This window comes from Panthera onca, chromosome B1 (genome assembly GCF_046562875.1).
Source record: "Panthera onca isolate mPanOnc1 chromosome B1, mPanOnc1 haplotype 2, whole genome shotgun sequence".
Classification (NCBI taxonomy): domain Eukaryota; kingdom Metazoa; phylum Chordata; class Mammalia; order Carnivora; family Felidae; genus Panthera; species Panthera onca.
Genome location: NC_138342.1, coordinates 202,136,075 through 202,153,827, shown reverse-complemented (window position 1 = coordinate 202,153,827; position 17,753 = coordinate 202,136,075). Strand labels below are relative to the sequence as shown.

Here is a 17,753-nt window from a genome sequence, read left to right as displayed (position 1 = left end):
TGGTAACTAACTTGAATTTAAACAAACACTTGAAATGAACAAAAAGAATTACCATAAAATTTATATTATGTAAACGAAGAAAACACAAAATGGCTGCTGGGAGCTGTTCTCTCTCTCGAACAGGGGAAACTCGAAAGCAGTTCCCTGTGATGCACCAGTTTACCTGGGCCTTTGAGATAATGCAGAAAATTTCAGTTCTAATTCAGGCTTCCCTTCAAGATGAATGAGATCAGTGTATTGATAATGGAAACAGCTGCTTGGCAGAGTTTCTTGCTTTAAGGCAGGAAATGAAGCCTGAAGGACAGAAGATATGCCTGACTTTATCAGGGAGGATATGAACCAATACAGATTTTCTAAGAAAAATAATTTAAAAGGTCAGGCAACAGGAGAAACACAACCTGAAGTTCTCTGAAACCAATAAATACATCTTGCCTCCCGCATTTTTTTTCACTCACAGGTGATCCCCACTATTTGTTTAATCCTGTCCAGAATTTTCTAAATGCTAATTACAAGCCATTATGTTATCTTGGAAGAGGCCTAGCTCTGGGAGAGGACAGTCCAGAGCTGTGACCTTGGCTCAATCTCTTGTGAGTCACAGGATCCTGGCTAAGCCTGGAGAAGGTCCCTCACGCCCTCTTCCAGACCTAACAATAAGATAGCACCGACCCAAGTGTTGAAGACTGATTCTAAGTTACTTCTTTAACCCTCGCAACAATCCTGAGAGCTAGATATTAAAATTCCCGCTTTACCTTGCAGGCAACAGGTTTAGAGTGATAAGGACTCTCACAACATCAGGGACGTTTTTTTTCCTCTGAAAATTCTGTGTGTCTAAGATGCCACTGGCAAAAAGTCAGCGAAAACAGGAGAAAACAAAACAGATTCCGGCATTAGGTCATCTTTAAAGGGGGAAAAAAATCACTCTCGAATGCATATCTTATAAGGTCATAGATTTATGGACTTGGGACATTCAAAACATTTACCAAATGCTATAGGTGACAAAAGCATTTGGCTGGGTGCCCTGGGGACCATAGCACAGATATAGTTTACAGGGTCAGCAGCTGGGGACCTGGAAAGGAATGACCTCAACACTCCAGGCTTTGATGTTGCTTATTTATCAAAACGCAAGTGTTAAATATTTTAGTAAACGTGTCAAAGTATTATTGTAGACAATTAAAAAAATTAAAGAGACCAATACCATCATGAAGTTAGGAAAGGTATAAATTGTGTTTCTTCTTCTGTAAGATTACAAGGAGTGCTGTTCAAATCACTGAGAAAACTTTTTTTTAAATCTTTATTTAGTTTTTGAGAGGCAGACAGAGCACGAGCAGGGGAGGGGCAGAGAGAGAGGGAGACCCAGGATCTGAAGCAGGCTCCAGGCTCCGAGCTGTCGGCACAGAGCCCGACGCGGGGCTCAAACTCCTGAACTGCAAGGTCATGAGGCAAGCAGCCGAGGTCTGATGCTCAACTGCCTGAGCTGCCCAGGAGCCCCGAGTCCACCATTTTCAAATAAGAATAATTAAAATAACCACGATGATCTCTGAATCTGGTAGAAGTCTTAAAATACTTCAACGTTCGCACCACTAATTAAGTTCCCAATTATCTCCAAGACCTCTGATAGGGTGGGCTACAGGATTTACAGCCGCTGGTGACGCAATGTGCCACCCGGTTCCACGTCTCGGATAGGGCTTGTTCTGTGGTGGAGGTAATTCAGTTTGAAACTTACGGCAGCACGTGCACTTTTTAGTCATAATTTTATTCATTTGATTTGGTCCCTCCGGAGCCTACAGAGTAGTGTCTTGTCTCGTGGAAAACAAACAATGACGTGCCCGATATCTTGAATGAATGCAACTGCGGCACCCTTGCTGATAAGGGTAGGACTCAGTCTTCCTGGAGCGCCAGCCTGGACTGGGGCACAGCGTTCCCACAGCCACCCGGCAGGCAGCGCATCAGAACTGGCCCCGTGAGCCTCCTTCCCTCCCGTGGCCCATATGCAGTGAGTCATATCGCAAGACTCCCAGCAAAGGAAACCAAAATACAGGTCGCCGCAGACGCCTCTTCCCAACCCTTGACGTGCTCTGCCAAGAAGACAGTTACCTGTTTCCACCGTATTTCCAAGGACTCGACCACTGCCCCGCACACAGTGCAGACTTCTAGGCCTCCCTGAATCCCAGACAAGACTCTATCCCACCTGCCGCCAGGCAACTACCACACCCGTCTTTCTAAAATGCAGGTATGACTGTACCTTGTGATCAGAGCCCACAGCTCTCTAATACATTGGCATCAACCGCAGGAGAGGCCGTGAAAGCCACATAAACTTGCAGGCAGGGCCTTCCGCGCGGGGCCCTGCCCGCTGCTCCATGTTTTCGTCACTCCCTGCAAATTCCAACCCGCGTGTCCAGTGACGGGAAAAATATCCCTGGTCTTCGCTACGACTTCTACTCAGTGCACATCTGCTCTCGCTGAATGCCACACTGAACTGTACTTACTAACTCCGAAGTCTGTGTCTCCCGCTGGACCATCAGAGATTAAAGGGTCGGGAACGTGCCTCGGTACGTGCAGTGCCTAATCCAGAGACACGTTTGGGTTGAACTGGAAGTGGGTGTAGAGTCCTTAACGCTTGTCTTAGGTTTTACTCCTGCCACCTATGACCCTGAGCTACAAACACAGTCGTGACGAGCGTCACTCTGCGTCTGTCTGAAAACAGACATGTCACGAGTTGTATACTCGTTGTGTAAACATATATAGTTTGACTATATATCTACTTCAATTTGTAAGAGCGTGTTTGAAAGTTCTGTAGTTTCTGGAGGTAAAAACTTGTACCTTTATGCTAGTTGTGCAAGCTGTTTTCCTGTATAGAATTCAGAGCATTTTAAAGAAAAAGCTCACCCAGTCTTTAACTTCATGATCTACAGTGATGAACTGTCAACAATTCAGCATTGTTAGATGGCGATAATCCACCACTATATTAACTCTCTTTGGACCAAAATATTGTTTAAAAAAAAAAACAACAAAACTTGAAATTATCCTCAATTATCATAAAACTGAACGTGAAAATTTCTCTAAATAGAATATATTTCCCACTGTAAATTTAAATTATAAATAAATAAAAATACCAACAACCAAGTCGAAAATAGGTTTCCCTTAGTATTTGTATTTTAACACTGAAGGAAAATCCCAATAAATGTAGGATAATCTTGTGTTTTATTTTTCAAGTATTTTCAAATTTAGCCTAAAACAATCTTTTTGATGTTACAATTGTTGGTAAGTTTTCTCTGATCCTACTTTTTAGAGGCATCCATCTAAAAAGATTTCTATATGCACCTGAAGGAGGATGCTGTTTAATTAATGATATGTAACTTAGGTCATGATATATGTGATGGTAATTGCCATAATTTATCAATCTCTTTTCATGGTTAGGCTGTGATTCTCTTGAAGGGAGGAAACATTCATTTTGTTTCCTTACAGCCGAGCACAAACAAATACTCAATATTTACGGGTGGATAGGAGACTCCTCTTAGCCTAACACAGAAAAGAGTAGACGATTTAATATGTGAGAGGAATAATCCACAAAGTCTCCACCTGACTAGACGAAAAACAAGCCAATGGCTTTCTATGAAGTCAGGTGAGTGTTTATATTATGTGAAAGTTTTACACTCTACAAGCAACAAAAGGAAAGGGAATAATTAATGCTGAACACATCAGATTGGACCCTCTTAAATACTGTTAACAATTACACACTTATGTCTCATATTAAATTCACCTAAATCAACTCTAATGGCCCTTGAATCATGAGTAAACGACCTTTAGGGTAGAAAGTGCCAATATATGTTACAAAGCTTACTCTATTCAAAATTTTATGATCCTTTCTCAATGGCCTTCATTTAACTGTAAAATCATTTCTACTATTTATTTTAAAGATTTAATTTTATTTTTAAATGATAAAAACGCTATGTAATTGTACTGCATCATTTAAATATCTTTCAAAAAGCTTTCTTTTTTTTTTAAAGTTTATTTATTTTGAAAGAGAGGGTGCATGAGTGTGAGTGGGGTAAGGGCAGGCAGAGAGAGAGAGAGAGAGAGAGAGAGAGAGAGAGAGAGAGAATCCCAAGTAGGCTCCATACTCAACGCAGGGCTTGAACCCATGAACCGAGAGGTCATGACCTGAGCCAAAACCAAGAGTCGGATGCTTAACCAACCAAGCCACCCAGGTGCCCCTCAAAAAGCATACTTTCTACCATGGTTTTTATTTTTAAATATTACAGCCTCACATATGATGACAATATATTGTATGTTATTATAATTAAGGTGCTATTTTGCACAAATTTTAGATACCTATGACTAAAAGATAAAAGATGTTTCCAGAGTAAATGAAATCAAATACCAAAAATACAGATGACCTCTAGAACCGGTGCCCGCGAGACTTTTTACAATAGAAGTCCTTTCAGCAGAAAACAATTTGATTCCAACGCTGAAGTTTGGGCAGAAGGTCTGGATTCTGGGTCAACATTTTTATGATTATTGAGAAGTCACATTACCTTTTATGTGTTTCAGTTCCAAATACTTTAACACAAGTAAAGTGCAGGAGATTATTCTTAAGTGCCCTCCAGGTTTTAGGAGTCATAGTTTAGGAAGAAAGACCACAATCATACTGACTGCCTGGTTAACAGCAGACTTAATAAAAAGTGTAGAAAACTGGATTTGTGGGAGGAAGATGATACTTCATGGAGACATGTTATGATTTGAGAATGCAGTCACTTGGGGCCTTGATCTCCCAGAAGAAATCTCAAGGAAGACGATCTGATTTCCCACCGCCAAGGGCGTTGTGGGATTCCAACAGCCCCCACCGCAGCATCATTGCGTCTGGGTTCTGCACAACGCAAGCAACACACAGCACGATCACCTTCACTCAGGTCCCTCAGCCCAAACAGCACGTATTCCCGAAGGATCTGGCCTCTGGTGCCCTGTTTCTGCGTCATTTAATTCAGCCTCGAACAGTTCCGCCGAGGGAGGAAATGGAAGCCGGAGAGAGAGGTCACGGCGTATCAGCAAAACAGCCTACAGACACTGTCCTCTTCCTGTTGGCCATTCGTGGCTGGAGCAGCCACGTGTCCAGCCGCACAGGGGTTTCCAGAAGTCCTCACAGAGCAGGAAGATGGACCCGCCCAGGCCTCGGGTGTCGCCCCTCCCGTGTCCCTCTCACCACACCAAGGTCTCTCCCCGTGCCTTTGAGTGCTGTTTACTTTGACGGCAGCTTCCACCTGGGCTCTCCTTTGTGACTCAGACTCTAGAGGTCCTGATTCTGGAATTTCTGCCATGCTGATCCACCCCTCCCTTCCTTGTCCGCTTTGGGGGTTCGGGTACAACTATCGCCATGTGCATTCTTCCCCTGTGCTAATGACACATAGCCCCCCCTGGGGCTACACTCTGGGCAATAGAATCTGTGTCACAGACAGAGTAACAGAGCATTTAAAGAAAATGAGAATCACTTCTTTTGAAAGAAAAAAAAATACTCTTTAAAAAATAAAAAGAAAGAAAGAAAGAAAGAAAGAAAGAAAAAGTACTCTTTTAAAGAACCAAATCATCATTCCTAATGAAAGAAGCTGTTAGAACTTTGTGTGTGTCTTATATTTACAAAGAATTTCAGTAGCTAGAACATCAGTAATGCAAGCTAAGTGTCTGATTAACTCCTTGTGGTCAAGGACACATATATTTAGTGTGATAAATATCCATTATTGTCTCACAGAGCAATACCAGAAAGTCTAATATCTATGAAAAAAAAAAAAAAACAGAAAAAAGGAAACCAATATGAGGCTCCATTCATAAATCATAATTAGCTCTCAAAGACCAATATATTTCGTTATGAATATAAATCTCGATAAGACAAAACTATGAAAATTTCATGACTTCAAAGCCTTCAATTAAAATGAAAATGACTTGTTTGAAATTTGATTTTTATGCGTACGACAGATAAAATACCAAAAAAGGCATGAAATATTGAAATCAACTTTAATAAGCCCTAAATTCAAATGACCAAAAGAAAATGAAATATACGGCATATGGCTCAACGAATGGTTTTTAATCTAAATTTTTTAAAAAGGGGGCTTTAGTAATTGATTTTTTAATTAATACAACTGTCAAGAAAAACTCTTTGGAATCTAAATTGAATAACGTATTTTTTACTTCAAAATGCGGTACAAGTAAGGATGAGGATAACTCTACGCAGCATCTAGTGACTGTTCAACCGTCCTCTGAACTCGGGCTGGAAAAAGCTAAATCAAGCCTAGTGTAAATGTCAGAAATGTTTGCCTGGTCTGTGGAAAGTTTAATTTGTACTTCTATGAACCCATATTCCATTCTTCCTTACCTTTTAGCCATAGTCACCGCTTCAGTAATTGTCAAAATGTGGTGGAAATAAGACCACTAAATTTAATTCGAGTTGGGGGAAGAAAAAGCACATCTCTTACCCTGGCAGAGCGGGGCGAGAGAATCCCACTGATACATGCCAACTGGGTTTCGTCTACAGGTTGCGTTGCTGTGGCCGATCATGCGATACCCAGGCTTGCAAAAATAATGCACTTGACTTCCAACCGCCCCCGTGGTCCTGTTGAAAATGCCTCCATTCTTCGGAGTGTGGGTCAGGCTGCAGTAGGGTGCTAGGGACACACAAACACACACAGATGTAAACAGATACATAGGCACTGCTGCAGTTCCCTCGATGAGAGCGATATACACGAGGTATCTTTATTGTTTAAGTACTGGGAAATCAAGCACCAATATGTCGACTTGGTCTAAAACACATCCCCAGATACCAAAGTCTGGCAAGGGTAAGGGGCAACAGGAAGTCTCATTCGCTGGCTGTGGGAATACAAAATGGTCACTTCAGAAGATGGTGGCAGTTCCTTACAAAACTAAAATTCTCTCGCTCAGAGAACTTAAAAATGTATGTGCACACATCCAAAAAACCCTACACATAAATGTTTACAGCAGCTTGATTCATAATTGCTGGAACTTGGAAGCAACCAAGGGGCCCTTCAGTAGGTGACAGATCAATAAACTGTGGTCCATCCAGACAATGGAATATTCTTCAGCAAAAAGAAATGAACCATCAAGCCATGAAAAGACATGAAGGAACCTTACATGCGTATCACTCCGTGAAAGAAACCAGTTTGAAAAGGCTACATACTGTGTGATCCCAACTATGTGATCATCTGGAAAAGGCAAAACTAGAGAGACACTAAAAAGTCAGTGGTTGCCAAGGGCCAAAGAGCGGGATGTACAAACAAGTGGAGAGTAGAAGATTTTTAGGGCAGTGAGACCACCATGTATGACACTGTAATGATGGATACACTCCAGGATACATTGGTCCACACCCACAGAACGTACAACACCAAGGGTGACCCTAACGTAAGCCACGGACTCTGGGTGATAATGACATGTGTGCGTAGGTTCACTAATTATAACAAATGCACCATGTGGTGGGGATGTTGATAATGGGGGAGGCCTGCGTTGTGCTTGTGGGGGTAGGGAGTACGTGGGAAGTCTCTGTATCATTTCCTCAGTTTTGCTATGTTACGAACCTGAAACTACTCTGAAAAAATAAAGTCTACAAAAACAAACAAAAACAAACAACAACAACAACAACAAAAACACAACAAATTTCCCAAAGCCCAGAGCCAAGGTTCAATCTCTTATTTTGAAGTTTAGATTGCATGCAATTGCTACCCAGAGTGAAGGGAGATCTCAACTTTCTGGCTAAAATATTGTAAGGAAATACATGGAAAAATCAAACTGAATTCCCTCACTCATCCTTTTAAAGCTAACCCACTTAAATAAGCTTACTGACCACCAGAATTAGAAATGGTAAGGTCCAGTACTGGCCACCTTATGTGAAACAAAACAATTCTCAAAAAAAAAAAAAAAGGAAAATTATCCTTAAAATGGAGAAAATAGAAGGTTGTAACATTTTGCAATTACAGCCATTAACTTTTTCCTTGTCACTGTGGCTAAGTGGATTGTGCATTGCACGGTGATGTAGACATTAAGCTTCTTTCTAACATATTCTAACATATGGGATTCGAATACAATCTGAAGAAAATGCACTACTCCAGGTCAATAAAAATCTTACAAGAGCCTTAATCACTGCCTTTGAAGGAACTTTTTTAAAATGGAGGACAAGCATTTGTTAAAATAAAACAGTCTTACCTACACAGAATATAACATTTCAAAGGCTGAAGACTGACACCTTATTTATTCATTTAGAGAAAGAATGTATTCTTATTCTTACAAGACCAGTTTCGTTGCAGCGTATAATCCTACTAAGTCCCTTCAGATAAATTAAAACAATAAAATAAAGACAGTAGTGAAGTTCTGGAAATGTGTTTCCTTTTGAAAGAAGAGGTTTAAGTGTCCTTCCCCGTGGGGGTTCCATAAAGAACACACATACAGGTCTGAATGCTTAATGTTGAACCTTTCCCTGGAAATAAATTCAGAAGCAACTTTTTGAAGGTTTTATATCATAGCGTTGCCCAGAAGCAATGTCTATGTGTCCAACCATGATCCTGTGAGAAGCATCCTCAGAGAATATTCTCAGCTGGATGATCGTCTGAAATACCATTTCATTTTTTTTAATGGACTCTTTTTTATTAAGTTAAAATTCACTAACTATTGTGAGAAACTTGTGATTCACTGCCCTATTTGCCGTGCCATTTTCCATGTCCTCCTTCTACACTAAATTTTGTAAGTTTTGAATCAACAGAGATGTTTATTTTAGAAAAGGAATAAGGCACCCTGGCCTTCAGCTGCAAAAACAAAACAAAACGAAACAAAAAGATAATTTATAGGAAGAAGGAGCAGACTGTAAAACCCTGTTCCAACGGTAGAGATGAGATAACATCTGAACTGTCCCTGAAGGGACAGGGAGACCTCAGAATTCACTGCATATTACCTGTGATTTTTGTCACAGTTCATTCTGTTAAGGGATATAATGCGCAAGATTGTCTAACTCCGTAGAGTCTGAAAACTGTCCATTTTCTCTTCTCTTTACTATGTTCTTTTCTATTGCCAGACTCTCAAAATATCTCCTTTCCTCACTCACCTAGAACAAGATATGCAGGGGCCCTGGGGCAGTGGGCGGGGGGTGTAGAGCACCGAAAAGGGAAAGATTTGGGCATGAGGCCCTGCCTGTTTGATTCCTGGATATAGAAAGACATAATGTGCAATCACCAAACTCTGTTGGAAAATTGGGGAGGCATCCACTATGGGAGAGGACGGCAAGTTAGATATCTGGGGCTTCTGGGTACATGAGCACCCAGTGTGCATCTTTATCCCAACACAGACGCTCACATGCTTCCTTTAGTACGGAAGGCCCAGCACACCTTGCTGCACTGACTAGAGCCACCTCGCACAGCACTTGCTTTGTCCTTTTTACTTTCAGTTTCAAACTGTGGTGATCACTTGTACTGCTCCTGTGTCCGGATGACCAATACGTCACATGTGTGAGACAGACGGAGGCTCAAGATACGACGTGTGGTCCTATTACAGGCTGGCGCTCCCCGGCCCATGCTGCTATATTTCAGAGAAACGCTCATGCGATCACAGCTCTAGAACCACCGGTGATGAACCCCTAGCAGAAGTAACTCAATCACCAAATCTGTGAAAATCTGTGAAAATCATCTGTCAGATGACATACCCACTGACGAAACAAAAAATTTACAGCCTTCTCTGAAATTCTCCATTTGCCTACTCCCCCAACACAGTTTAACAGAGAACTTATGGCTCAGTAATGAACTAAAATATCCTTTGAAAGACAGAATTCAAGGTACAGTCCTATCACCATGCTACTAAGCAATCTGCCAGAGATAGGAGACAGGTGATGTTCACTGTGATCTCCCCTGCACTGTCCATTTTTGCACATTGGAAATACATTCAGGCAATTCTAAAGGGCTCAGTGTTTAGTTTTCAAAACAAGGAACATGACGAGCACAAATCCTGTCAGTGCCCTAATACTCTCGTGACTCATTCCAGTGGAAGCAATTTCAACGGTGAGCTCTTTTTTTTTGTTTGTTTTTAAAAAAAAAAATTTTTTTTTACAACGTTTATTTATTTTTGAGACAGAGAGAGACAGAGCATGAATGGGGGAGGGTCAGAGAGAGGGAGACACAGAATCTGAAACAGGCTCCGGGCTCTGAGCTGTCAGCACAGGGGCCCGATGCGGGGCTCGAACTCACGGACCGCGAGATCGTGACCTGAGCCGAAGTCGGCACTCAACCGACTGAGCCACCCAGGCGCTCCGAGCTCTTTGTTAATAAGCATTTTGAGTAACTACTTGGAGAGAAAGGGGGAGAAACGGAGGTCTGGGTGCGTTTTATTAAACTTCATAAAGGAAGAGAAAGACTTTCAGGCCCACTGTCTGCACATCAAGAGCCTTTTCAAATCTTGATACTTTTTTACGATTTCATATCTCCCAACAAAAGAGCTGAAATCTTAAACACTACTAAGACTTTTGGGGGCACCTGGGTGGCTCAGTTGGTTAAGTGCCCAACTCTTGACTTCAGCTCAGGTCATAATCTCATGGCTTATGAGCTCAAGCCCCACATTGGGCTCCGTGCTGACAGTGTGGAGCCTGCTTGGGATTCTCTGTCTCTGTCTCTCTCTCTTTCTGCCTCTCCCTGGCTTCCCTGCTCTCCTTCTCTCAAAATAAACAGACTTAAAACAAAGCAAACTACTATGACTTTTTGCTGTTCCCCCTTCAGGAGGTTTCTCGGCACTGACCATGTAAAATACCAACATAGGAATCAGTAATCCTCTGGTGAATCCTCGCTCAACTGAAAGCGTCTAACGGGCTTCTTCCTTGGGGAAATGCACCTCGCGTATCACCATGGGATACGGTGGAGTGAGATACTGAAAACAGTGTATACTTTTTTCTCAGTAATTAAAATATATGAGGAATTTATTTATTTATTTATTTATTTATTTATTTTTTTTTATTTTATTTTTGGGACAGAGAGAGACAGAGCATGAACGGGGGAGGGACAGAGAGAGAGGGAGACACAGAATCGGAAACAGGCTCCAGGCTCCGAGCCGTCAGCCCAGAGCCCGACGCGGGGCTCGAACTCACGGACCGCGAGATCGTGACCTGGCTGAAGCCGGACGCTTAACCGACGGCGCCACCCAGGCGCCCCCTATATGAGGAATTTAAATTGTCTGTCTCCTGCTTCGGTTGGACAGGATAAACATGAGGTATTAGGTCATATTACAAGTGTATGCAGGATTTAGTAGGACATAAATAAACATATTGACTGACTTAATGTGAAAAACATAGGCAGAGAATAATTAAAATACATGGGTAAAGGGCAAAATGATTCAAATGTTGACAAATAAATATATATGCAAACATGTATTAATTTTGTAAGTGTTCATACACATATGTATACATATGTGAATAGAGTCTCCAAGTATATAGAGATATACAGATAGATAATCCATAAAAAGACATGTTATTAAGAGATTATTACCACTTATAAAACTAGTAGCAATATGAATATCTCTTCCTGTTTGTTTCCTTAGCATTTAACCCTACTTATATTATGTTACTTTATCTTTTAGAGGAAATGCCTTTGCTTTCCCTAATTCAATTCAAGGTTTTATGATTCTAGCAATAATTTTTAAAATATTACTCAACAAGCAGTGCCTGTGTGGCTTATTCGCTTACATGCCTGGTTTGGGCTCAGGTCACGATCTCATGGTTCATGAGTTTGAGCCCCGCATCAGTCTCTCTGCTGTCAGCACAGAGCCTGCTTCGGATCCTCTGTCTCCCCGACTCTCTTCCCCTCCCCCCTCTTAAAAATAAATAAAAATATAAAAACAATATTAATCAATAAATGGTTTGTTTTCCCGACTGTAGTTTAGAGATCTGTCTCTCTCAGAGCGGTTTCCCATCATATTGTTTCTACGGGAGTTAATCGTTCATCTTTGGGGATTAGGTTTACATTACAAATCTCTACATTACTTTTTTTTAACTAATGCAGATCACTTGTATTAAAAACACCTTTCTGCTAAACTAAACCTCACTTACTAACCTGTATATCGAATCTTGAATCCTTTCTTACTGGTTGCATGATCGGTGGACCAGCGGAGATATAACTGATTACTCCTGCTTGTAAAATTGGATTGTTCAGTGTGGTTCCCACTTAAGACCACTAACAGAGGACTTTGACCAGAAGAACCTAAATGAAACAGAAAGACAAAAAACAGTTCAGGTACGAGCTAGCACCTACAAAATGCAGACTACCTTTAGCTTTTTTACTAAATTTATGGGTCCAAATGTACGATATACAGCTATTTATTTCCCAAACACAGAGTTCCAAATTAATAAAGCAGCAAATATATTCCCTGATTAAAAAACAAAAAGCAAGAGCCAATCAAAATACTTGCACATTTTTAACACGTAACACATAGATCATATGAACCTTGCCTATAAAGCAGGGATGGCTAAAATAAAAGTAATTTTTATCATCATTTGTATTGACAGTATGGTAAGTGTACAGGGAAATAGAAACTTTCATGCAATGATGTAGAAGTAGAATCACTTTGGAGAATAATTTGGTAACATCCAGGAAAACTGAGGATTTACTTATATTTCTATAAACTTCAGCACCTGTGCGCGAGTATTATTTCCATAGCCAAACCTCTGTTCTGGTATTGTTCTGTATGGGGAAACCTACATCCTAACTAATACTTTGGAATTTTAGAAAAGAATTTAAAGTGCCATGGAAAGGAATTCTATACACATTTGAAATTAATAAACTAGATAACATGGATCAGCATAGATGATTCTTTAAACAGCATACTGATGACTAAAGAAATCTATTTGCAGATAAATATGACAGCAATTGTGTAAAAATTCCAAAGTGGACCGAAGATAAAGTACGTGTGCCTGTAGAGAGATAGGAGATGATATAGATAGAGATACATAGTTAGATGACAGAGAGATAGAGAGACAGACAGACCAAAAATGGACAGACAGAGATAGAGCATTAACCATAAAACATGGACAAGCATGTCCCCGCTTTACAATACCGTTTCATGCTAGGAGAGGTACATGTGGTATTGGATATGGGCGGGGCCCCTAAATTCCTTTTTTTTTTTTTAAATATAATTTATAGTCAAATTGGTTTCCATACAGCACCCAGTGCTCATCCCAACAGGTGCCCTACTCAATGCCCATCACCCACTTTCCCCTCTCCCCCACCCCCATCAACCCTCAGTTTGTTCTCAGTCCTTAAGAGTCTCTTATGGTTTGCCTCCCTCCCTCTCTGTAACTATTTTTCCTCCGTCCCCTCCCCCATGGTCTTCTGTTAAGTTTCTCAGGATCCACATAGGAGTGAAAAAATATGGTACCTGTCTTTCTCTGCCTGACTTATTTCACTTAGCGTTAACACTCTCCAGTTCCATCCACGTTGCTACAAAAGGCCGTATTTCATTCTTTCTTATAGCCATGTAGTATTGCCTTGTGTATATAAACCACATCTTCTTTATTCATTCATCAGTTGATGGACATTTGGGCTTTTTCCACAATTTGGCTATTGTTGAGAGTGCTGCTATAAACATTGGGGTACCAGTGCCCCTGTGCATCAGCACTCCTGTATCCCTTGGGTAAATTCCTAGCAGTGCTAGCTGGGTCATAGGGTAGATCTATTTTTAATTTTTTGAGGAACCTCCACACTGTTTTCCAGAGCGGCTGCACCAGTGTGCATTCCCACCAACAGTGCAAGAGGGTTCCCGTATCTCCACATCCTCTCCAGCATCTGTAGTCTCCCGATTTGTTCATTTCAGCCACTCTGACCGGTGTGAGGTGGTATGTCAGTGTGGTTTTGATTTGTATTTCTCTGATGAGGAGTGACGCTGAGCATCTTTTCATGTGTCTGTTGGCCATCTGGATGTCTTCTTAGAGAAGTGTCTATTCATGTCTTCTGCCCTAAATTTCTTCGTACTCATTGCCTCTTTAAAAAACCAGAGCCTGAGGTAACTTTGACAAAATCCTAAAATTAATTACATTAAGAAATGAGTCCATATGTGTATTTTTTCACCTTCTTGTACATTTGAAACAATTAAATTTTTTTTAACATTTATTCATTTTTGAGAGACAGAGACAGAGCATGAGTGGGGAAGGGGAAGAGAGAGAAGGAGACACAGAATCTGAAGCAGGCTCCAGGCTTCGAGCTGTCAGCTCAGAGCCCACCGCGGGGCTTGAACTCACGAACTGCAAGATAGTGACCTGAGCCAAAGCTGGACGCTCAACCGACTGAGCCACCCAGGCGCCCCACACATTTGAAATTTTTAAATATTCAAGAAACAAACTTACTATCTAACACATAGTTAATAGAAACAAGTGCAACTAGGTATTTATCCAAGGGATCCAGGTGGGCTGTTTCGAAGGGGCACATGCACCCCAATGTTTATAGCAGTGCTATCAACAACAGCCAAAGTATGGAGAGAGCCCAAATGTCCATCAAGGGATGAATGGATAAAGAAGAGATGGTATACATATACAATGGAGTATTATTCAGGAATCAAAAAGAATGAAATCTTGCCATTTGCAACTATGTGGATGGAACTAGAGGATATTATGCTAAGAGAAATTAGAGAAAAATAACTATCATATGATTTCGCTCATATGAGGACTTTAATATACAGAACAGGTGAACATAAGGGAAGGGAAGCAAAAATAATATAAAAACAGGGAGGGGGACAAAACATGAGAGACTCATAAATACAGAGAACAAACAGAGGGTTACTGGAGGGGTTGCGGGAGGGGGGATGGGCTAAATGGGTAGGAGACACTAAGGAATCTACTCCTGAAATCATTGTTTGCACTATATGCTAACTAATTTGGATGTAAATTTTTAAAAATTAAAAATAAAAGAACGATGTGATATAGATATGTATATACATATATCATTATATATACATATATATGTATATTATATACAATGGAGTATTACTCGGCAATCAAAAAGAATGAAATCTTGCCATTTGCAACTACATGGATGGAACCGGAGGGTATTATGCTAAGCAAAATGAGTCAAAGAAAGACAAATATCACATGACTTCACTCATACGAGAACTTTAAGACACAGAACAGATGAACGTAACAGAAGGGAAGCAAAAATATATAGAAACAGGGAGGTGGACAAAAGATAAGAGACTCTTAAATATGGAGAGCAAACAGAGGGTTGCTGGAGAGGCTGTGGGAAGGGGCGATGGGCTACATGGGTAAGGGGCACTAAGGAATCTACTCCTGAAATCATTGTTGCACTATATGCTCACTAACTTGGATGCAGGTTTGAAACAATTAATTAAATTAAGAAAAACAGAAACAAGTGCGGTACATTGTCAACCACCGTTAGCCCTGCCGCCACGATACTTCCTTAGACGAACTGCTCTCTTGGATACAGAAGCGGTATTCCCACTTCCGGGGAGTCATCTACAACAATCCCTGCTGGTGAATTCAACGCCCCCTCGTAGTCTGACATCTCTGGCTCTTCTACATTGCGCGGCCCATTCCCAGGAAGCTCACTACGTACGAGTGGGAGAATGTGGCCCTCGCTGCTAGATGTAGTCCCCATCTCATCAGGTTACATGGTTCGCTTTGAGATTTATGCAGCATCTTTATTTGTGCAAAGGGACTGAGAACCTACAACTTCACTTCTTGTGTAACTGCCAATCAGAGCAGTTAAAATTATTAAGAAGAAAAAAAAACCTGTTATGAACTGAATTGCGTTACCCCAATGTATATGTTGAAGTCCTACCTGCCAGTACCTCAGAAGGTGACTGTGTTTGGAGATAATGACTTTAAAGAGAGAACTTTAAAGTTCAGGAAGGACACTGGAATGAGCCCTAATCTAATCTTATTGAAGTCCAAAGAGGACATGGGGACACAGACAGGCACGGGACGACCAGGTGAGGACCCAGGGAGAGACAGAGGCTATACGCCAAGAAGAGACGCACAGGAGAAACCAGGAGCGCCCCCACCTGGATCCCAGACCTCTCACCTCCAGGACCAGGAGACAATACACTTCTGCTGCTTAAGCCCCCCATCTGTGGTGCTTTGTGATGACAGCCTTAGTCATCAAGTAGAAAAACCTAGCACATTAGAGATGATCAGGGCAGTGTTCAGTGTCACTAGAGCAAAGTCAGATCAGATAAAATGCTCCTTCTCAGTTTCCTGGAAGATGTCCCATAAAAGGATGACTGTATTTTAAAATTAAAGAAGACTGTAATGGGTTTGGGTGCTGGCTTTTTGTTGTTGCTGTTTAAAGGGATAATACATATTCTAAAATAAAATAACACTAGGAAATTCATGAAATTTTAACATGTCACTTTGAATGACAGAACTCGAGTCAAGTTTCAGGTATTCTTAATCCAACATCTCATTCTTCCTCATTTTCTATCAGTTCTTCCTTCCTAACATGTAACAAGCTTTCTCAAGGAGTCTTCTTTAAAAAGTCACCTCCACAATCAGCACGTGGAGAAGAACACAGAGCCACAAGGGAGAGCAGCAGTTTCCGTCACCAACATGGAAACGATGAAGTGTTTTACCAGTGAACACCCCAATCTTCATGTTGACACCTTTCTCAGTTGAGTTCTACAATGATTAAATCTTTTTATTTATTTCTTTAATTGAGGAATATCCATTATTGGAGCCACAGAAAGTAATATGCTCCTGGGATAATGAAGCTTAAAATCAATATATTCAGCATATTTTTCACAACTCATGAGCCATAAAAGAGCCACTATCTTACAGAAGAAAGAGAGAGGCAAATAGAGATACAGAGAGATGCACTAACTATGACATTCAATGCAACAAAAAGGTCAACACTTAATAAAATCTTCATATAAAACTGTCTCCTTTCATCTTATAGTCAAATGTTTGAGACTAGAACAAACCTAACCACGGTTCTCGGATAATTCTGTCAGCAGCAGCTTTGATATTATCTCTATTATCTACTTTGTGGTAATGGGTGTGCTTCATCCCTATTTTTGGGAGATCAAACTGTAAGCACCTAGGCACAGATACCGGTAATGAGGTTGTTGCTGTGGTTGGAAGCGGAAGAAGCACCGTCAGCTAAATTCCAATCCAACGACAGTGAGACAAGGGAACACGGACACATGTAAGGTAATTATGTCAGGATATTAGTTACATCCAGCAATGGATTGGAATATGTACACAAACACACACAGCCCCTGGAGTGGGGAATATGTGTACACACATGCACACACACACACACACACACACATTACAGCCTCTGGAGTGGGAAATATGTACACACACACACACACACACACACACAACCCCTGGAGTGGGGAATATGTACACACACACGCACACACACACACACACACAGCTCCTGGAGTGGGAAATATGTACACACACATGTGCGTGCAGACACACACACACACACACACACAGCTCCTGGGTTGGGGAATATGTACACATACACACACACACACACACACACACAGCCCCTGGAGTGGGTGCTCACCTACTCTAGTTTTGTCTCTCATCTAATTGGCCTCAGAATCGAGTTTACCTGGCTCCTTATTGACATCAGTTTTGTACCTGGCTAATAAATTACTTCTTTCCATCCTAAAGACTACAGAAGAAGCCTTCAGCAGTGCCTGTCTATTTTAATATACACCTAGAAAAAAACCTCTGAAAGTGAAAGAAACTGTGCTCCGCAGTCCTCTGTTTC

General features: G+C 41.1%; 1 protein-coding gene across 3 annotated transcripts in view; it reads right to left on the bottom strand.

The window, feature by feature from the left end:
* The window catches only part of CSMD1 (CUB and Sushi multiple domains 1), a 2,002,273-nt gene that overhangs the window by 126,595 nt on the left and 1,857,925 nt on the right, over positions 1-17,753 (bottom strand). For all 3 annotated transcript variants that reach the window (XM_078445226.2, XM_078445227.2, XM_078445228.2), the window contains 2 exons: positions 12,078-12,224; positions 6,465-6,653 (listed from right to left, as the gene is read on the bottom strand). In XM_078445226.2, the coding sequence (XP_078301352.2) occupies positions 6,465-6,653; positions 12,078-12,224 (336 nt within the window). The remainder of the gene's footprint in view (positions 1-6,464; positions 6,654-12,077; positions 12,225-17,753) is intronic.